This window comes from Lipotes vexillifer, unplaced genomic scaffold (genome assembly GCF_000442215.2).
Source record: "Lipotes vexillifer unplaced genomic scaffold, Lipotes_vexillifer_v1.1 scaffold1451, whole genome shotgun sequence".
NCBI classification, from domain to species: domain Eukaryota; kingdom Metazoa; phylum Chordata; class Mammalia; order Artiodactyla; family Lipotidae; genus Lipotes; species Lipotes vexillifer.
The window spans coordinates 306,470-328,510 of record NW_006795096.1 but is presented as its reverse complement, the minus strand read 5'-3'; the positions used below and the strand labels follow the sequence as shown (position 1 = coordinate 328,510).

General features: G+C 53.6%; 1 protein-coding gene across 1 annotated transcript in view; it reads right to left on the bottom strand.

Annotated features, from left to right (window-relative positions):
• Positions 1–8,961: 8,961 nt before the first annotated feature.
• LOC103068576 (kinesin-like protein KIF19) overlaps positions 8,962–22,041 on the bottom strand; it is a 21,703-nt gene continuing 8,623 nt past the window's right edge. Inside the window, 6 exon segments of the mRNA XM_082931413.1 lie at positions 8,962–9,059; positions 14,857–15,004; positions 17,641–17,684; positions 17,687–17,783; positions 18,397–18,540; positions 21,640–21,834. Of these exon segments, the coding sequence (XP_082787539.1) occupies positions 8,962–9,059; positions 14,857–15,004; positions 17,641–17,684; positions 17,687–17,783; positions 18,397–18,540; positions 21,640–21,834 (726 nt within the window).

The window sequence follows — 22,041 nt, the reverse complement described above, 5'->3', positions numbered from 1 at the left end:
GTGTGGTGAGCAGTTACCTGTGAGGTCCACGGGCACACTGTGCAGCCTCCACAAGTGAGGAGACACGCGGTGACTGGTCGTGACGGAGGGACACGTACGCTGATATCACAGACTCGCGGTTTAAGGGGAGTGTGGTATCAGACAATTCTGAGGTAAGTACGCACGCTGTTCACAGCCTCCTCAGGTGAGGGAAACTGTGGTACCGGGTCCGTCTGAGGTAGATGTGCAAGTTCTCTCAGCCTCCTCAACCACACATGGTGACTGGTCACGTGTGAAGAACGTGTGCGATTCTCTCACAGCCTCCTCAGGTGAGAACACGTGTGGTGACTGGTCGGGTCTGAGGTAAATAAATGTAGATGCTGCAACCGACTCCTCAGGTCAAAAGCCTTTTATATCCATCTCTTCTGAGGTAAAGGTGCATATATACTGTCACAGCCTCCTCAGGTGAGGAAACAGGTAGTGACTCATCGTGTGTGAGCTACGTGCAATGCTGTAACAGCCTCAGCAGGTGAGGAATCTTTTTTTGTTTTTTGCGGCACGCGGGCCTCTCACTGCCGTGGCCTCTCCCGTTGCGGAGCACAGGCTCCGGACGCGCAGGCTCAGCGGCCGCGGCTCACGGGCCCAGGCGCTCCGCGGCACGCGGGATCTTCCCGGACCGGGGCACGAACCCGCGTCCCCTGCGTCGGCAGGCGGACTCCCAACCACTGCGCCACCAGGGAAGCACGTGAGGAATCTTTTGATATGGGTCACGTCTGAGGTAAATGTCACTTAGTGACTGAGGAACACATCCCCCTTCATTAATAGGTGAGTGGACCTGTGGTATAGTGCCTATCTGAGGCAAACGTGCATTCTGTCACAGACTCCTCGGATGAGGAGACACCTGGTGACTGGGCACACTTGAGGGATGTGTGCACTGCTCTCACAGCCGTCTCAGGTGAAACGCCTTTTATATCAGTGAGGTCTGAGGTAAACGTGCATGCTGCCACAGCCTCGTTCAGTAAGGAGACACTGGTGACTCGTCACGTGTTATCTGCACAGGCGATGCTGTAAGAGCCTCCTCAGGTGAGGAGACTTATGTTCACTGGTCATGTGTGAGAATCATGTGCAATGATGTAACAGTCTCATCAGGTGAGGAAGCTTTTGATATCTGTCACTTCTGAGGTAAACGTGCCTCCTCAGGTGAGGGAACCCGTGGTATCGGTCCGTCTGAGGTAAATGTACGAGCTCTCTCAGCCTCCTCAAGTGAGGAGACGCGAGGTGACTGACTACGTGTGAGGACTCACCTGTGGTGAGTGGGCACATTTGAGGGATGTGTGCACGGCTCTGACTGCCTCCTCAGGTGAAAAGCCTTTCACATGGGTCAGGTCTGAGGTATAGGTGCACGCTGCCACAGCCTCCTCAAGTGAGGACACACGTGGTGACTGGTCACGTGTGAGGAACACGTGCAATTCAGTTACAGCCTCCTCAGGTGAGCAGAGCTGTGGTATCGGTCATATCTGAGGTAAAGGTGCACACTGTCACAGCCTCCTCAGGTGAGGAGACCTGTGGTAACTGCTCACGTTTTTTTCGGAACACTTGCTATTCAGTAATAGCCTTCTCAGGTGAGGGGGCCTGTAGTCACAGTAATGTCTGAGGTGAATGTGCATATGCCGTCACAGACTTCTCAGGTGAGGAGTCATGTTCTGAATGGTCACACTTGAGGGATGTGTGCACTGTTCTCAGGTGAAAAGCCTTTTATATCGGTCAGGTCTGAGGTAAACGTGCATGCTGCCACAGCCTCCTCAGGTGAGGGGTCTTTGGTATGGGTGCATCTGAGATAAATGGACACGCTCTCTCAGATTCCTCGGGTGAAGAGAACGTGGTGACCGGTCACGTTTCAGGAACACGTCCAACTCAGTAACAGCCTCCTCAAGTTATGGGACCTGTGCTGTTGATAAAGTGCAGGCTCCCTCAGCTTGTTGAAGTGAGGAGACACCTGGTGATCGGTCACATTTGAGGAACACGTGCATTTCAGTAACGGCCTCAGGTGGGGAGAGCTGTGGTATCGGCCGTATCTGAGGTAAAGGCGCCTTCTGTGACAGACTCCTGAGGTGAAGAAGCCGTTTATATCCGTCACGTCTGGGGTCAACGTGCACAGTCACAGCCTCCTTGAGTAGGAGACACAGCTGACTCGTCACGTGTGAGCTGCTCCTGCAACACCGTAACAGCCTCGTCAGGTGAGGAGACGTACGGTGACTGGTCACGTCTGAGGTACCCGTGGCTGCTGTCATGCCCTCCTCGAGTGAGGAGACACGTGGTGACTGGTCACTTTGGAAGGACATGTGCGTGCTGTCACAGCCTCCTTAGGTGATGGGCCCTGTGGTGTCGGTCACGTCTGAGCCACAACTGCACTCTGTCCCAGCCTTTGCAGGTGAGAAGACTTTTGTTAAGGGGTCACGTCTGTGGGCACATCCGCTGCTGTCACCACCTTCACAGGCGCAGGGTTGTGTCGCATCCGTCACGTCTCGTGGACGGGTGTCTGGTGTCACACCACCTCAGGTGAGGGGACTCGTCTGAGCTGTCGTGTCTGAGGTACTCATGCGCCGCTGTCACTGCCTCTGGTGAGGGGCGTGTGGTGAGCAGTCATGTCTTAGCTGCCACAGCCTCCTCGAGAGAGGACACAGGTGGCGCCCGGCTACGCCGGAGGGACAGGTGCACTGCCGTCGCGGCCTCCCCGCTTGGAGGTGTGTGTGGCATCGGTCACGTGAGGTACACACGCATGCTGTCACACCGCCTCGGAGGAGGGGACGTTGCTGGACTGTCACGTCTGAGGTACCCATGCACCGATGTCACCGCGTGGCGGCGTGCGGCATCAGCCATAGCTCAGGTATACGTGGCGACTGGTCACGTCTGAGGGGCACCGCGCGCTCCTGCAGTCTCCTCGGGGCTCGAAGTCTTTGCTCTCGGTCATGTCTGAGGGACACGTGCGCTGTTGCGTGAGCCTCCTCAGATGAGGGGGCGTGTGGTGAATAGTCACGGGTAAGGGACACATATATGCTGTCACAGCCTCCACAGGTGAGGGGACATGCGGTGAGCACGCACGTCTCCGGTACAGGTGCCAGGCACTCGTGGCCCCTCAGGGGAAGGGCCTGTGGCATCAGTCGCGCGCGAGGTGCACAGTCCCCTCAGCGGAAGGAGCGGGTGCAGCGCTGTCACAGCTCCACCGCTGGCAGGGCGCGCGGTGACGATCACGTCTGAGGCACGCACGCTCGGCTTTCACTGCCCTGACGGCGGAGGGCACGTGTGTCTGGGGGAGGCCGGCAGTGGCCTCGGACGCGCCGGGGCAGGAGGGAAGCCCTGCTCGGGCCCGTGCTGCTCTGCCTGGTGGCGCTGGGGAAGCTGCCGCTGACCTCGGCATGTGGAGCATGTTTTCATCTAAACAGCGAACCGGAGAGAAGAGAATATTGTTATTTTCAGGGACCGCCCAGTGAATCCTGGAAATAGACTAAATAATGAGTGTTTGATGCACCATGTTCGGACCTACTACGTGCCGGCTGTTTACTGAAGTTACCCTTTTGTTCTCCCACAGCCCTGTGAGGGGTTATGTCTCCTGTGAACTCCTGAGCTCGGGCCTTTCTGGAACGTTCCCCCTCTGGCTTTTGGCCCCTCTCCCTTCTCCTCAACCGTGCTCTTCCCTCCTTCCTCCCTCCATCCCCTCTTTGCTCTTAGGGGGCCTTGACGTGGCAGTGAGAGGATTTTCTGGGTTCCCTGAACAGTTTAATCAGATGTCATCATCAACAGGAAGGAAGCAAGGGAGGGGTGGCGGGGAGAGAAGGGGGCCTCTGCCAGGGTTGGCTCGGGTGCCCACTTCCCCAGGTCTCTGCTCAGGGTCACTCCCACCCATTCGTTCATCCGTCCACTCGACTGCTATTTACTGGGCATCTGCTGTAATTACTGGGCACAAAGCAGTGACTGAGACCAAAAAACAGCCCTGCGCTCACCGACATATAGACCCACGGGGGGAAGACGATGAACAAAACCATAAGCTCAGTCTGCAGTCCCTTGGCTGGGGACACGCCCCGCGGTCACAGTCTGAAGTGGTGTGGTGGGGGGAGGCCTCGCTGAGTCGGGCTCTGACGGTGGCGAGGAGGGGGCCGTCTGAGTGCGCTGCACTTTATTTCACATGATCTTAGGATGTGCTGCTGGTCAACCAGGCTCCCCCCAGCTCAGGGGGCTGGGCTTGGTCTGTGACTTGCCCGTCTGTAATCTCTGCTTTAGGAATGAAAATTCTAAGCTGCTCTAGATGTTAATTCAGCTGCTCTCATATGATCGGGGGTGGGGGTGGGGGGGAAGAGAGTTCCTCAGGTAATGGAACCTCTCTTCGGAAGGCTTTTGGAACGCTTCCCCTCCCCACACGAGCTGGGTGGACCTTAGGGGAGACCTGCCTCACGCTTGGCCCAGGATGGGAGCTCCTGGGGAGTCAGGGCGCAGGGGGCCGGGCCGGGCCGGGCGGCCCCCAAAGGCGTGCGCGTGGCCCGCGAGCTCCGTCCTTCTCTCGGCTCCGTGTTTATCCTTCTGTGAAATGGGCACCTATTCGGTAGGGTTGTTGAGGATGACAAATGAGGCAACACGCGTGCCCCTCCCCAGCATCCACTGGCTGCTCTGCCCTCTCTCAGATGCGCCCAGGCCAGGCCGCGGCTCATCTCTGCACCCCCAGACGCGATACCCACCCGGGGCGAGGATGCGGGACCCACCACACCGTGACCCTAACTGTGAGCAAGCCATCAGATCGGAACGCCAGGGTCTCTGCCCAGGGAGCCCAGGCCTCTGTGCAGACACCGTGAGCATGTGATTCTCGGGCTCCCCGGGGAGGCCTGTTTTCACACAGACCTGCAGGCCCCACTGCACACCTGCCAAGTCCAAAGTGTTCTTTCTCCTAACAGAGGTGGCGGGCTCAGGGAGACGGACATGTGGGCCACCAATCCCGGCTGTGCCATCACCACACACTGTGACTGCGGAGACATCACCTCCCCTCTCTGGGCCCCAGTTTATCCGTCTGAACCAGCTGCGCTGTGGATCTGGAAGGACCATCAACTTTTCCATCACAGGAACACACAGCCGTGGAGCTGAGAACTCTGCCCCCCACGGGGCAGACAGAGGGAAGGGGGTCCCACCAAGGAAGGCTCGGCAACTGCCAGGGGCCAGGGCTCAGCCTGGTCCCAACGAAGACGTGTACCCTCTCCTGCCAACTGAGAGGGCCGGTTACAGACTGCTTACTCTCATCGGAAAAGGCTGATTTCTTCTGTACGTGGATGGGACATCAGATGGTACTAGGGAATTGCCTTACTTTTTCTAGCTGTGACATGTAACAAATACTCCACTACACCTTAGAGAGAGCTCTTGAAAGACTTATGGGTGAAATGACACGATCTGGGATTTTCTCGAAACACCCCCAGGAAAACCAATAACAAATGACCAAATGAGAATGTGCAGAGACCACAAAACAAAACAAAACTGCCAGAGTATCTCAGGTGATGGCGGCTGCCTCGGAGGCCGCGATGCTAACTCTGAGTGTCAGGAATTTCCTAACAAAATGCAAGGGAAAGCAAACTCCTTTTAAAGTCATCGATACAAACACATTCCATGGGGCTTATCTCTAGAGGAGATAGAAATATTGACTTCAGTGATTGGAGTTAGGGAGGGGTGATCACGGCAGACTTAACCTCCTGGTTAAGCAGTGGTAACAAGTCCTCTCTGTCGGCACCACACCTGTTACTTCGCTGCCTAAGAAAACCTGAAATTCACTCACACCAAGGAGCAGAAAACTGATAACAGCTCCAGCCTTTTGCATCTTCATCCTCTGGGACCGAGAGGGGACCACCTTGCTTTTTTCTGTTCTTTGTTGTTTTTTTTTTTTTTTTCTAAATTCATTTATTTTATTTATTTTTGGCTGCGTTGGGTCTTTGTTGCTGCACGCGGGCTTCCTCTAGTTGCGGCGAGCGGGGGCTACTCTTTGTTGCAGTGCGCGGGCTTCTCATTGCGGTGGCCTCTCGTTGTGGAGCACGGGCTCTAGGCACGCAGGCTTCAGCAGCTGTGGCGCACGGGCTCAGTAGTTGTGGCTCGCGGGCTCTAGAGCACAGACTCAGCAGTCGTGGCACACGGGCTTAGTTGCTCCGCGGCATGTGGGATCCTCCCGGACCAGGGCTCGAACCCGTGTCCTCTGCAGCGGCAGGTGGATTCCCAACCACCGCGCCACCAGGGAAGGCTGAGGGGACCACTTTGGGCAGGGCTGGCTCAGCTCCCCCAGCAAGATCCTGCTCCCCTCCCTGAGGTCCTCCCAGACCCCCGGCTGAATCAACAGCCCCCTCCGCCAGCTCCCCAGCCACCTGTTGCTATGTCTATTATCCTGCTATCATACTGGGTTGTACATAGTTGTTTGTGTCTCCTCGCAGTAGATTGACAGCTTAAGTCTTAGAGAGTATCTTGTTCATCTTTATGTCCTCAGGGCCTGGCACTGAGCTGGACACTTAAAACATTGATTTGTTATTGACTGATTGATCAACTAATTAATTCATTAATAGGCTCACATTTACAGGCTACAGCTCAATATCTATACTTGGCTCTCAAAGGCCATACTCTCTGCCGACGCACATTATCTCTTTAAGAAAAAGGCGTTTTTCTTACTTTTAAATGTTGGAAGACTTTTGCAGTGAGATCAAGTAATCTCCACATTGCTGCAGGCAGATGCAATAATATTAAGAGGTTCTTGGTTTGGCAAATAGCCTTTAAGTGAAATAAACGCTGCCTGTTTTAGCAACATGACATCATCAGATGTTTTCTCCACTTGCCTGAAAATACACCTGCTAACGTTTAACTAATGGGCTGAAATAGTAGCCAGCTTCACTGGCATTTTCCCCAAAGTCTCCATCAAGCTCCAGTTCTGTCACTTTTCTGAAGTGAGACTATTAGATAACCAGCTATTATATAAATAGCTCATATAAATAGCCAGCTCTTCTCAGAAGACAGGAATGTGAGAAGAGGTCTTTCTCCAGAGAGGAGCCTGGAGTCTGGGCTTTCTCTGACCATGCTTCTTGTCCCTGTGCCATGCGCCTGAGACCAGACTCAGGGAGACTGAGCGCACGCCGGTGGAGAGCCGTGCAGGGCTAAAGTGCTCCCCACACGGCGGCCACTGCAGGCACCCACAGACAGGCAGGGGGTCTCGGTAGACCCCACGCCACCACTCGTGCCCCATTTCCACGGCCCCCTGCGCCCCCCTAGTGTAGCCATTAAGTCTAACTCAAAGGGGCATGGACTTTGGAGTCAGGCTCAGGTCGGGTCCTGCTCTCGGGGGATTAGGGACAATTTCTCTCGTCTCTGAGCCTCAGTTTTCACATCTATAGGATGGTTGTGATCGGCCCTGCTCCAGGGGACTACTGTAGGAGGCCCTGGCGCACCGGCAGCCATCAGAAAGCGTTAGCAGCTCTCAGCAGCGCTGCTGTGACCATGGCGCGCCTGGTCCCTCCCGCACCTTGAGGGCCTCGGTTTCCCGCTGCTCGGCCAGAAGCATGTGGACCTCCCCTCTGGCCAGGGCCACCTCGGCTCCGCGGCCCTGCACGAGTCCCCAACCCCGTTGGCCTCCACCGGCTCCTTGGCCCCCTCAGGGGGCCTGTCCATGTGCGCGAGGTGGTGGGTCTTCTCCTGCTCCCAGCTGCAGCCACAACAGAGGGGTCAGGGGTCAGGGCGCAGGCCACGCCCGGGGAGCCTGGGGAGCCCTGGCATCCTCCTGTCTCAGAGTCCCTATTGGTCCCAGCTGGTCTACTGGCAGGCGTGGACGTGAAAACGGGGCAGAATTGGGTCTGCTACCTGATGCCTTCTATGCTTACGAAGAACGAGAATTCATGAGCAAGACTGGAAGGAAGTAAAGAATTGGTAAACATTTGTGGCAGGACGGCCGAGTGCCAAAGTGCCCGCCCTGCCTCCAATCCGACCCACCCAGGACCGTCTGGGTGACGGGGGCCGCCTGCCGCATAATCGCTCCTTGGTCCCCTCAGCTGTAAACCCTGGAGACAGCAGCCCAGCCGGGGCTCCATGAGGACGGGCTGGGAGGACCCAGCTCAGGGCGACACCTCCAAAGGTGCACGCAGGGCTCCCGAGAACCTAAACTATAACGAGGGTCATGTGGAAACTGCAAGGAAGGAGGACCCAGAGGGAGAGATGGCTGGGAGCAGCGGGTAGGATGGAGGGAGCGCTTCCTTTCTTAGAATTCCTCTAGTGCGGTGCCCTGCTGTTTGCGTGATTAAGAAAATAAACAGGAAGCAAGGAGGTGGGGCGGGGCGGGGGAGAAATGGGGGAGGACTGGCGAAGAAATGGACTCAAGTCACAGCGCTGCGGCCTGTAAGCGGAGAGGACACGTGTCCTAGGTTGTCCACTGGAAGCCCAGCATGGCTGTTAACAGCGCCCCCTCACACGGTGGTGCTTCTGGTCTGGGGGACAAGGTGCACGGCCAGCTCCTCTGCGGGCCGTCAAGTCACTCACAGTAGGTATGAACCGCAGGTGTGCGTGGAATGGTAGAAAGACCCTGGCCGAGTGGACGCACAACCTCGGGCAAACCCACATCCCCTCTGACCTCAACATCCTCGCTGTAAAATGGGGTTGACCCTAACCTGCCAGGGCTGGCCCTGGACTCCACCTGTAGAAGGAGGTCGAAGGGGCCTGGGAGCCTCTCCCACTGGCCCAGATTAGCCACAGGCCAGGAGAGCAGGGCAGCGAGGGTGCCCTTGGATGAAGTCCCCTTGGGGACCTACCGGCAGTAGAGGGAGGCTGGACAGTAGCAGAAAAAGGAGCTCCCCACCCCAGGGTCCCCAGGTCCTGCTGGCCTCCCCGGCCCATCCCTGGGAGGGTGGGCGCACTCACTCTGCCATGGTCAGCAGGTAGTGGGACACGTCCACATGCAGCTCGATGCTGCAGCTCCGCCAGGCTGCGTCACAGCTCCAGCTGCTCCTTGAAGCCCCCGATGAGCTGCGCCCAGATCTCGTTCATCCGCAGGCAGCTGTCCTCTGTGTCGGGCGGAGGGATGGTGGCTAGGGACAGGAAGAGAGCCAGCTGCACTGGGAGCAGTGCCACCTAGGCCAGGGTTGAATCCATTCTTGCCTGGCCACACAGGATCGGGTCCAAGGACAGGCTTTATATACAGTGTATGGATGGGTGGGTGATGGATAGAGGATGGATGGATGGGTGGGTGGATGGCTGGATGGGCAGGTGAATGGATGGATGAATGGGTGGATGATGGATGGATGGATGGGTGGATGGGTGGATACTTGGATGGTTAATTTAGAGGGATTTAGACTCCCTGTTTGCCCGTTTTGCGGTTGGGTAGCATGGATTTGAGTCTCAGGAATCCAAGGACGAATGGGGCTGGCCTAGCTGTCTCAGCTCTGACCTCACTTCCTCAGGGGAACCTTCCTAGACTCTCAATCTGGGTCCATCTGCCACTTGCTCTGAAAACATCCTACCTTCACCTCGGCAGGCTTCTTCATATCGATAATTCGGTAACATTTTGTGGTAAATGTTCAACACCTGCCTTTCCTGCTGGAATATAAGTTCCACGAATATAAGTCTTTTTGTCTCCCGTGATCAGTTCCTACCTAACAGCTACCCAGTGATTAATCGATGGTTTTCTCTGCCTGTCCCAGTAGATATCTCCACTCTGGTCACATGCAGCTGGTTCCCCTGACTTTGAGGGCAGCGGTCAAGGGATTCCTTTTCCCTAAACATCAAGCCATCTGGGATTGGTTAAATAAATTATGATGTATCCAGATGACCAAATCATTGCAGTCATTAAAACAAGGCTTTTGGGGAACACATGATATCCTAGGAAATGCTCATAAAGTAATGATCCTGGCAGAGCCATGGACACAAGCTGACCACTGCTGCCCTAGGCTTGCCATAGCAGGACCCAAGGGAAGCCCCTCATGCCCTCAGGGCTCACCATGAGACCCTCATCCCCTCCATGACGCTGCCCACCTCCTCAGACCACCAAGGCCAGTCCCAATAACTAATAGGCCAGCAGGATGAGAGCCATTATGGCATGCATCCCTGTTGACCCCTGACCCCAAAGAAGCCCAGGCTTCCCGGTCATCACCTAGCTTTACAGATGCTCTATTACAATGCCATCGTCCACCCCCACCAGCCCCTGAAGCCCTCTGCTGGCCCCATGGGACTCAGTGTGGCATCACCAACAAACACTCTTCTTTGAAATTTTCCTTCACCCTCTTGCTCCAGCAGAAACCTGGGCCCCAGATCTACCAAAGAGAAATAGGCACCCATGTGTGCAAGGAGGTTATGTGGCTGGAAAGCCCCAAAGTGCCCATCAGAGGGGACAGGATAAGCAGACTCCAGTATGGACATCCTATGGAACACTCTGCAGCTGTTACAGAGATGAGGGAGCCCCGTCTCTGCAGATGGACGGCCTCCAAGACACATCGATGGCTGAGAAAAACAAGTTAAAGCATAACAGCTAAAGTCTGAAATCATTTATACAAAAACCCAAAGCCACCCCCCCATACACATACACACACACCACATACCTCTCTGGATACATTTATGTCTACAGCACTGCACAGAAAATGACCCAAGAAGGAACACTTCAAAATGATAACAGTGACCTCAAGGAACTAGAAAAAGAAGAACACACTAAACCCAAAGCTGGCAGAGGGAAGGTGACAGATAACAAAGACGAGAGCAGAAATCCGTGAAAACAACAGGAAAGATCAACACAATTAAGGGCCGGTTTTTTGAAAAGATAAACAAAATTGACAAACCTTTAGCTAGACTTACTAAGAAAAAAAAAAAAAGAGAGAAGATGCAAATAAATAAAATTACAAATGACAGAGGAGACATCACAACGGGTACCACAGAAATACAAAGGCTCGTAAGATTAGTATGATCGATTATATGCCAACAAATCGGTTAATCTAGAAGAAATGGATAAATTACTAGAAACATACGACCTACCAAGCCTTTATCATGAAGAAACAGAAAATCTAAACAGACCAATAATGAGTAAGGTGATTAAATCAGTAATCGAAGCCCTCCCAACAAAGAAAAACCCAGGGGTGAATTCCACCAAACCTTCAAGGAAGAATTAACACCGATCCTCAGACTCTTCCAAAAAATTGAAGCGAAGGGAACACTCCCAAACTCGTTTCATGAGGCCAGCATTACCCTGATACCAAAGCCAGACAAGGACACTACAAGAAAAGAAAACTACAGGTCAATGTCCCTGTTGAACATAGATGAAAATATTCTCATTAAAATAGTAGCAACCCAAAATCCATGGCACATTGAAAGCTCATACACCATGATCAAGTAGAATTTATCTCTGGGATGCAAGGATGGTTCCACATAGGCAAATCAGTAATTGTGGTACACACCATATTAATATTATGAAAGACAAGAATCATATGATCATCTCAATAATACAGGAAAAGTATCTGACAAAATCCAACATCTTTCATGGTAAAAAATTAACAGTAATGTGTTTGTATCACCAGAGAGCCAATAGGTGTTCAACTTTCCAACAATCTCAGCGACGTCAGAAATCTCTTTTGTTTTGTTTTGGTTTTTTTTTGCGGTGCGCGGGCCTCTCACTGCTGCGGCCTCTCCCATTGCGGAGCACAGGCTCGGGACGCGCAGGCTCAGCGGCCATGGCTCACGGGCCCAGCCGCTCCGCGGCATGTGGGATCTTCCCGGACCGGGGCACGAACCCGCGTCCCCTGCATCGGCAGGCGGACTCCCAACCACTGCGCCACCAGGGAAGCCCTGTTAATATTTTTTAAGGTGTGGAAATGATACTGTAGTTATGTGTTTATAAAGAGCCTTTATTTTTTAGGGATTATAGGCTGAAATATTTATGAATGAAATGATATGATGACTGAAATTTGCTTCAAGATAATAGGCTGAGGGAAGTGCGCGGGAAGAAAAGAGGCTGGGAGAGTGGGTGACGAGGGCTCTCTTTACTGCTCCTTTCCCTTCTGTGAGTACTGGAAAATCCTCATAACAAAAGTGTGGGCACTTTCTACTTCCCTCCTATACATGGTGTTCACAGTTGACCACTGTGGTCACTCCTGGCCTCCTCCTCAACTCCTGTCATGGTCGCCACACAAAACCCCAGCCGTGGAGAATCCCCCACCTGCCCTGTGAGTAGTCTCACTTCCACTTCTCGAATACACAGCTCAAGCGGGCTCCTGGCACATTGCTGTCCTGCTCAAGGTCTCCTTGGCTTCCCGTTACAGTCAGGATAAACCCAGGCCCCTGTTCAACGTCTTCCAGCCTCAGCTCCCACCATGCACCTCTCCTCAGGTGCCAGCCACGTGGGCGGCCCTCTGCCCCCTGAACTCATCAAACCCACTCCCACCCCAGGGCCTTTGCACGTGCAGTTCCTCTGCTGGATGACTCTGAACCGGGTCTGTGTATGGCTCGTTCCCTCCCTGCCTCCCCAACACTGATATGCACCTGTTACATAGTAGGTACTCATTAAATGTGTGACATTGCCTGATCCCAACTCCCAACTTTTTTCTTTTAATCTATTTTTGGCTGTGCTGGGTCTTTGTTGCTGCGTGCAGCCTTTCCCTAGTTGTGGAGAGTGGAGGCTACTCTTCATAGCAGTGCACGGGCTTCTCGTTGCGGTGGCTTCTCTTGTTGCGGAGCATGGGCTCTAGGCACGTGGGCTTCAGTACTTGTGGTGCGTGGGCTCAGTAGTTGTGGCTCGTGGGCTCTGGAGTGCAGGCTCAGTAGTTGTGACGCATGGGCTTAGTTGCTCCGCGGCATGTGGGATCCTCCCAGATCAGGGCTCGAACCCGTGTCCCCTGCATTGGTGGGTGGATTCTTAACCACCGCACCACCAGGGAAGTCCCCCCAGCTCCCAGTTTTGCTGTGCATGTGTGTACGGATTTATTTAAGAGACTGGAAGGAAATAGCTGAATCTAACAATGGTATCTCCAAGTTGTGGGATTATGAGTGAGTTCTATTTTCTTCTTACACTTTGCAGCATACTCCAAGTTTTGAATGATAAACACATATTACTATAACAATCAGGAAACGTTTTAAATAAATATGATGTATTTACATATCTAATACAGGAACACGTTTTTGTGATAAAAATTCAAATAATACATCAAGACTTGATCATCTATCTGATTGCCCTCCCCCCAACCCCAGTCCCCCACCCACACAAAACTACTGCTATCATTTTGATATGTGCCCTTCCGGATCTTTTTCTGTGCAGTTTTGTACATATATCTGTATCTAATGAGAAATATGGGTTTTCTGGTGGGTAAATTATATCAGGCTATGGCTGTTATTCTTTAACTCGCTTTTCTCATCTAGCAATGGTCTTGAAGGCTGTCCATCGGCACAGATGGGTCTGCCCCATTCTCTGTAGCACCTGCAGGGTGATCCATAGGAGGGACCCACCAGTTAGCTTGTCCCATCCCCTTTGATGGGCATGTGAGCGCATGCATCTCCTGGTAGATTTGGGGGAAGTTGCTGGGCACAGAACACATACACTTAAAGTTTGAAAAGATGCAGGTAAACAGCCTCCAAAGAGAAGTGTTAATTTAGACTCCCAATAATAGTGGTTAAGGTTGCCTTCCATACTTTATTTTATATTATCCATTTAATGCTACTTGACATTTTAATTTTAGCCAGTCCAATAAGTGAAAATTGTTTCAATTTGTATCTCTGTTTCCTAATGCAATTGAGAATCTTTTCCTATGTTTATGGCCACTAGAAACTCTCTGAATTGCCTATTCATTTCCTCACCCTCATTTTTTAATTGGGCTGTTGGTTCTTTCTTATTGATTTTCGAAAATCCTTTATTTACTATGCCAAAACTTATCTTAATAAGCCAAAAGAACGTGTGTGTACATATGTGTGTGCACATGTGTGTACATGTGTGTACATATGTGCGTACATATGTTTACCTGACTTCATTACAGATATTTTTTATGGGCACCTTTTAAACTTACTGATTAATTTTAGGTAAAACTATGGTGTGCTCTACCTCAAAAGGAGGCCTAGATCAAACCGATTTGGGGAGAAGGGAGGGATGGAGAGAAGCTGCCTAGTGGGCATGGGTTTCACTTTGGGGTGGAAACGTTTCAGAACGAGACAGAAACAGCGGCTGACCAACACGGTGGATGTGCTGAACGAAGTGTTTGCTTTAAGATGGTGAATTTTATGTCGTGTGAGTTTTGCCTCAATGCACTTTTTTGGAAGACCCTAGACGCTAACATTAAGGGAAGCTGGGAACTCTGTAGTATCTTTGCCAATTTTTCTAAATTTAAAATTATTCCAAAATGAAAAGATTAAAAAAAAAAAAACGGATTTGGGAGGAAAAAATAAATAGGCAGCAAGAAGAAAAGCTGAAGAAAGATAAGAAGGAAGAGATTAAAAGAGAGCAGAGAGACGGCTTCTCCCTGAGGCCGCGGGGGACTTCCCTGGTGGCCACTGGTTAAGAATCCACCTTCCAATGCAGGGGACGCAGGTTCGATCCCTGGTCGGGGAACTAGGATCCCACATTCCCACAGGACAACTAAACCCGCGTGCCGCATCTACTGAGCCTGCACTCTACAACTAGAGAGAAGCCCGTGTGCTACGATGAAAGATCCCATGTGCGGCAACTAAGACCTGACGCAGCCAAAAAAATAAATAAATAAATAAAAAATTTTTAAAACAAGGCCAGGCCGGGCTCGGCGGTCACCCCGGGTCGGGTGCTCAGTGCAGACACCGCTCCAGGAAGGGCAGGAGGACCCAGTGGGCCTCTGGTGTCCCGGACGGCCCAGTAGCAGGAGGCACTGCATGCACGTACGGCCCTACCTCGAGCATCCCGGCCACTAGGATGCTTCTCTCCTTCCACATGCTTCTCCACCTTGGCCTTGGGGTGCTCGATCTGCCTGCCCAGGTCGGAGATGACGTCCACGTACTGTGCGATGTGGTAGGACACGCTCAGCAGGTTGCGCTTGACCTGGTGGCGGGACGCGGCCAAGGTCAGGGCCAGCTGGCTGCCCCGCGAAGGACACCTGTCACCCAATGGATTTATGCCAGAAAGACACAAGCACGTTTTGTCAGGAAAATGTAAATCAGTACTATTCTGTCTTAAAAGGGAAGGAGATTCTGACACCTGCTGCAACATGGGTGGACATGATGAAAACTGAAATAAGCCAGATGTAGAAGGACAAACACCGTATGATCCACATGTGTGGCCCCTGGGAGAGTCAGGGTCACAGAGACAGGAAGTAGGGGGTGGGGGCCAGGAGTGGGGGAGGGGAGGGAGGCGGTGTTTAATCAGGGCAGAGTCTCAGTTTGGGAAGATGAAAGTTCTGGAGACGGACAGTGGGGATGGTCGCACAAAAATGTGAATGTGCTTAATGCCACCAAACTGGGCCGTTTAAAATGGTTCAAGGGATGAATTTTATGTTATGTATATTTTGCCACAGAAAAACCAAAATTCAAACAATCCACGAAGAGGTTTTTGAAAACCCTCCCCATGCGTAACCACTGCTACCATTTTGGTGGGTGCCCTTCCAAATCTTTCTCTGTGTGGTTTTATACATATACATGCATCTAGAGAGATACACATGGGGAGTTTTGGGGGTGTGGGTTCAGTTTTGGGGGGTTTACATAAATTATATCAGACTGTAGCTGCTGTACTTTTGTGACGAAAGAAACGGAAGAACAGCTTCAGGGCTAACAGCACATTTTGGCTTCTGTAAGAAACTTGCTTGCTTGCTTGCTTGGGGCGGGAAGAACCGTGTTCCTGATTGGCTGATTCAAAATTAAACAGCTCCCTCCCGCCTTGGGGACTTCCTGCCCTGTGAAGGGTATAAAAGCCTCGCCCGACTGTTAGTTAGTCGGGGTCTCACTCACTTCTCTCCGAGTGGGACCCTGTCTGGACAGTTTGTGTAAGCTTCTATACTTGTCAGTACTTGCTTCTATACTTGTCTATACTTGTATAAATCCTTTGCTAATCTTTACTTGGTGTTGGTGATTCTTGGGTGTCCTTGGTTGGGACACTGGTCGCATTTACCGGGGAACTCGACTCCAGGCGTGTGGCTCCTGGACCGCAACACTTTTACTTGCTTTTCTGGTCCAGCGATGTGTCTTAGAGGCTGTCCGTCTGCACAGATGGGTCTACCCCATTGTCTGTAACAGCTGCAGAGCGGGCCGGAACAGGGACACAGCAGGCCGCTGTCCCCTCCTCTTCAACGGGCAATTTGGGGCTTTCCTGTGACACAACTTCCCTGAGCATGTGGGTCTGAGTTTCTCTTTGGTGGATGTGGAAGGTGACATTGCTGTGGCCGCAGGGCGCACGCACCTGAAGTTTCACCAGATGTGCACACTGGCCCTCAGTCTGCGCAGACACGCTCTCTTTAGCGCTCGGGGCTCAGCTCCCTTGCAGGAGCCAGTCCCCCTTGGTGGAAGACCCCTCTAAACTCGGCCCTCTCTGTGATTCTTCCTTGCGGCGCCCTGTGGCTTTCATTCAGAGCACTTGCCGCAGTCGGAAATGGAACACTCACCTGTGTGGGTTCTTGTCTCATAGCTGCCTTCTCCTCGGCTAAGCTCAGGGTTCGTGCGGGAGCAGAAGCTCTGATGATGCTGACGCGAATGCTGGTGATGGTTTTATGGTGGCGCCTCGCTCAGAGCTGGACATTGGGAAGGGCTCATCCCTTGTCTGTCGACAAATGGTAATCATGATAATAAAATAACACCTATCATAGGTTGGCCACTACTCACTCCTGTGCTAAGTCGCTAATGTGCATTATCTCATTGACTGTCACACAGCCTTAAGAGATGAATCCTTGGGCTTCCCTGGTGGCACAGTCATTGAGAGTCCGCCTGCCGATTCAGGGGACACGGGTTCGTGCCCCGGTCCGGGAAGATCCCACATGCCGCGGAGCGGCTGGGCCCGTGAGCCATGGCTGCTGAGCCTGCGCGTCCGGAGCCTGTGCTCCGCAACGGGAGAGGCCACGACAGTGAGAGGCCCACGTACCGCAAAAAAAAAAAAAAAGAGAGAGATGAATCCTTTACACTGAGTACAGCAGTGTAGACAGAACAGCACAGCAGTGTGAGGCATGGACTCTGGAGCCAGGCTCCCTGGGCCCCAACACCAGCTCTGCCCCAGCTGTGGTAGGTCAGAGAAGTTGCTTTATCTCTCTGTGCTTCAGCTGCCCACTCCATAAGATGGGATAATAATAGGACCTACCTCCTAGGGAGCCAGTTGTTGAGAATTAAGTAAATCAGATCACAATGGGAGCTTACAGTGATGCCAGGCACAGAGACAAGTCCATTCCCTGAAACCTGTGAATGTGGCCTTATTTGGAAAAAAAGGGTCTTTGCAGAATTAAGGATTTGAGATGAGATCATCCCAGATTAGGGAGGGCCCTCAAATCAATGCCAACCGCCCTCATAAAAGAGGACAAGGAGAGGAGCAGAGGGAGGAGGGGGAGGCCCCGCAGAGGCGGAGCAGAGACTGGAGGGATGTGGCCACAAGACAAGCGCCAGGAGCCATGCGAGCTGGAGGGGACACTCCCCTAGAGCCTCTGGAGGGAGAGCTGTAGAACTCAGTGAGCAGGCGGGACAGTAACAGAGGGAGCGGCTCACCATCCTCTTGATGCTCTTGGCTCGGTACGTGTATAGCAGGGTGTCCGCGCCTCCCTGAAGTGCGTGCTGGCTGGGCTGATGTGGGCAGTCATCACCGTCCGGCTGTTCCCTCCCAGGGCATCCTTCTCAGTGGAAGGCGCGAGCTGGGGATGGTGGGAACCGGGGTTCCCACCTGCCCAGGGGCGCCATCCCTCTGCTACCTGTCCCAGGCTCCTCTGGACCAGTCCATCTGGGGTTCCTGCTCCAAACCCTGAGAAGGGCAGCTGAGGCTGGACCAAGGGGTCAATGCTCAGGGAGGTGACGCGCAGGCTGAGATGGACCTGCTGCAGGCCCGCCCCATCTGACTTCCACTCTGATGCAGGTAGATTAGACCGAGAGGCCAAACTTACAGAGCCATGTATGTGTTGCTTTGCATATCTGTTTACCTACACCCTGCCTTGCTGTAGAATAGAGGTGACAGCACTCAGCTCAGTATGAAGAGGAATTTTCTCAGACCGTCTGTGATGAGACAGGCAGCCTTGGTGAGGTAGTGAGCTTCCTGTCCCTGGGAGTGTGCAAGCATGGGCTGGACCACACTCAGAGGGATGGAGGGGGGATTCGAGCAGTGACTAGAGATGATTTCTCCAGATAAAGCAGAGATTTTCCTGCTTTCAGGGGTTCCTGGAAGGGCCCTTATGCCCAGGTAAATCCTGAAAGACGCAGTCAGATGCTGCAGCCACGCCTGTCTCTGGCCTGGGGCTCATACCTTCAGCAGGCGCGCGTGAGTTTGCTGTCCCGGAATTTCACATGTTGCGCCTGGCTGCCGCCCTCCTCACTGAGTGCGTTGATACAGTTGCCCAGCGCCAGCAGGGAGCGGTTGATGGGGGCGCCCTCCTTCATCCTCTTGCCTCGGTTCTGGGTCTGAGTGAGAAGAAGCCAGCTGGCGGGGAGGTGGTCCTTCCCCCCCGACCCCACCATCTCCCCACCCCAGGCCCCAGGGGGAGGGGACTGAGGTCCGGAGGATGCGATAACCCCACCCCACCCTGGGAGGCTCAGGGTGGACGCACTGACTACACTCCCACAGCCCAGGGACTGGAGACAGAAACGACACCAGATTCTGCAGTGGAATACCACACAGCCAGGAAAGGGGGTGCGGTAGAGCTCTTTACCAAAGATGAAAAGATGCTCTCTGTGAAGTGAGATAAAAAAGGGCTCAGAGGGATGCCTGGGCAGAACAGTCCCCTTTTTATGATAAAAATACGAACGCGTGTGTTTTCGCGAGAACCTCCCCCCACGCCGAAGCTTTCTTGTCCTCCCAGTCTCGGCCTAGCGGTCCTCCTGGGGAGTTCCCACGTGCCCTCACCCCACGGGGGTACATGCTACCCTGTATATTTCCTTCAAATTGCTTAGCTCTCTCGGCAACTATCTTGCTCTTTTATCCGTTTGTTGTTTCCCTAACTGCTCCCCACAGAACCTAAGCTCCATGACGGAGCTGTCACCTTGGTTGGCCATCTGTCCCCAGAGCCTGGACACCGGCAGGCGTCTGGCCCACAGTGTGGCTGGATGTCTGAGCACTGAACAAATGTATAAAGATGCCTGCAGGGGCCTTAGGAGGACACACGCCAAACTGCCGCCGGGTGACTGCCTCTCAGTGCAGCCACTGTGGGGACTTGAATTCTCTTCCTTTGGCTTAACCATAGTTTCCATACTTTCTGCACTGATTTGGTTACATTTGAAATCAGAAAAGGAAAATAATGTTTTCTCTTTAAGGGACATGGGTTTTAGAGCCAGTTTGGAGCACGGCGTGAGAGCGGCTTAGATGACATCTCAGACAGGTGTCCCAGCCTGTCTCAGTCTCCTTATTTGTCAAAAGAGGCAGTTGCTGTGGTCATGGTGAGGATTCGGCGGGCAACGAGTTTAAGAGGCCAGCTCAGAGCAGCTGTGTAAGCTGGCCAGAAGCGAGCAGCAAACGTGAGCTGCTACTTTCACTGAGTGGGAGCTGCCGGCATGACCCAGGCCATGGCAGCTGCTCACGTGTCACGTGTCTGTGCCCCAGAATTCGGGGTTTTTCTCAGAGACCTTGTGCCCTGGAACAAGGTCTTTTGTGAGTGACTTTCTGTGAAGAAATGACAGACTGTGATAGGCAACCGGACCTGAAGACAGCCCACTAGGCCACCTGAGTATACAGCTTAAAAACCAAGGCTCAGAGAGGGACAGGGGCCTGACCAAAGGCACACAGCTATTTGGAGCAGAGGGAGAACAAGAACCTAGGGCCTGAACCCCTGTCCACTGGCCTCCCCAAGAGCTAAGATCTGAGGACGCTGGTCTCCACCTTGCCCCCTGAGCACATGGCCAAGTCCAGCTGGCATGGGCAGACTCCCAGGGCTCCATCACACTCGGCTTGGTCTACATGAAACTGTCTGTACCCACATCTGTCTGTGTATGAACCATGTCTTTTATTTTCTGTATCCTAATGTTTTGTCATCTTGGGGCCCTGCTGCCCCTCCCAGGGTTGCCAGTTCCTTCTGATAACAAACAAGTCACCCGTGAGCACACCTTTTGAAAGCAAACCAGCCAACCCAGAGCCCTCACCCCACCCCCTCCTCCTTGGGGCTCCCACACTCTGGGCCACTGTCTACCTGCCCTCATCACCCAGGGCAGGAACCAGACAACCAAAGACATCCTCTGCCCCAGAGCCTGCTGGAATTATTCAAACTGGCCAGTGCTCAGCCTGCCTTCCCATGGAAGTCACGAGAGGGGCTCTGGCCCGTGTTTTCCCTGTGTTCCCTCTGCCTCCAGACCAACCCTGGCGCTTCCCCGTGTGGCCCGGCCTGGCGTCTCCTGGCCCCTCCTCTTGGGACCTGTGAGTAGCAAACTATCTCTTCAATGGCAGTCATCTTCTGATCTGTTGGCCTCACTGTTCCTCAAATTTCATACCATATTAACACAATACATTGAACCTGTCGGCCTCTGGGCCAGCTGGCAAGGCTCTGCTCCTTTCAGCAGCCCAGGCACCCAGGGCAGGGCCAGGTACAGGGCAGGTGAATGAATGAGTGAGTGAATGAAGCAATGCAATGACTGACAAACCCCCAGGACTCAGAGCGTAGCCTGCAAACTGGAGGACAAATGTCATCAGCGAAAGGCACAGACCTGGGCCAGATCCCTCCAGGTCCAAAGGCTGGACCCACCTGATACCTTTGTGCAGGCGAAATTACACTACCCCGAGTCTCAGCCGGGCATTTGTAAACCAGGCACGAGGCCGCCTACCCTCCAGGTGTCGGGGGATTAGGTGGATGATGAACACGAAGTGCCTGGCGCATTAGAGGGACGTGAGAATGTCCCTTGTTGACAATATTACTGTTGTTCTGACTTGGCTTCCATCAGGCACCTTCTCTGTTCCTGGCGCTGGGCTGGGTCCTGTCCGCAAAGACTGCTCCGGCCCCTGGGGCAACGGTGAGCACAACCCTCACTCCCAGCAACAGGTGCCAACAAGAACAGCGAGCCAGGGGGCGCGGGCGCAGGAGGCAGGTCCTTGGAGGGCATCCCGACAGCCACCCCCGCCATGCTGCTCCCTCCACCCACCAAACTCCTGATGACCTTTCAGGCTCAGCCCTGAGGCCCCACCCTCCTCTGGGATCCACAGCCTCTGTGTGACCCCGAATCTCAAGGCACAGGCCTCCACGTGCTGTAATTACCAGCTACACATCTGTCTCCCGCCCGCCCCCAGAGGCTCTGAGCCCCCCGAGGGTGAGGGTCTGGGGCTCACTCATCTTCACGTCTCTGGTGCCCGGGAGAGCCTGCCACACAGGAAGCCCTCCATAAATACTGGCTCCGCGGGAGTGACCCCCAATACCTGCTGAGAATCCATTCACTCAGCAAACGTGTAGCGGGCACCTCCCCTCGACCGGGTGCTGTCCTAAGTGCTGGAGACAGTGTTCAACAAGGACGGACAGGGTCCTGCCCCCAGACTAAAGGGCGGATGGACACAAGGCGAGTAACGGAGATGAAGAGGACAGGAACCTGAGACGCCAGCTCTGGGCCCGCCATGTCCACCACGGAGAGCCTCCCAATGTGCACTTCCTCTGCCATGTCTGTGCTGTGGCTGCACCGGTGCACAGTGACCTGCAGCACGGCGTGGGAGCGGGACGACATCTTGCTGGTGGCAGTGGACTCCTGTGTGCGCTGCCAGTTGCCTTTGGCGAGGAGCTGCATGGTCTGAGGACAGAGGCAGAAGCGGGCAGACGGTCAAGGGCCCCTGACTGGCCACACGCTCCCTGCAGAACAAGAGAAGGAGACGTGCCCTCCCGAGCTCCTTCGGGCAGCTCTTCCCCAGCTGGGGTGCTGATGGCAGAACCGCATCCAGTGGAAGCAACTTCTGGCTTGTGGCATGAAGAGATTAATTAATCGAATCAACTAATCCAG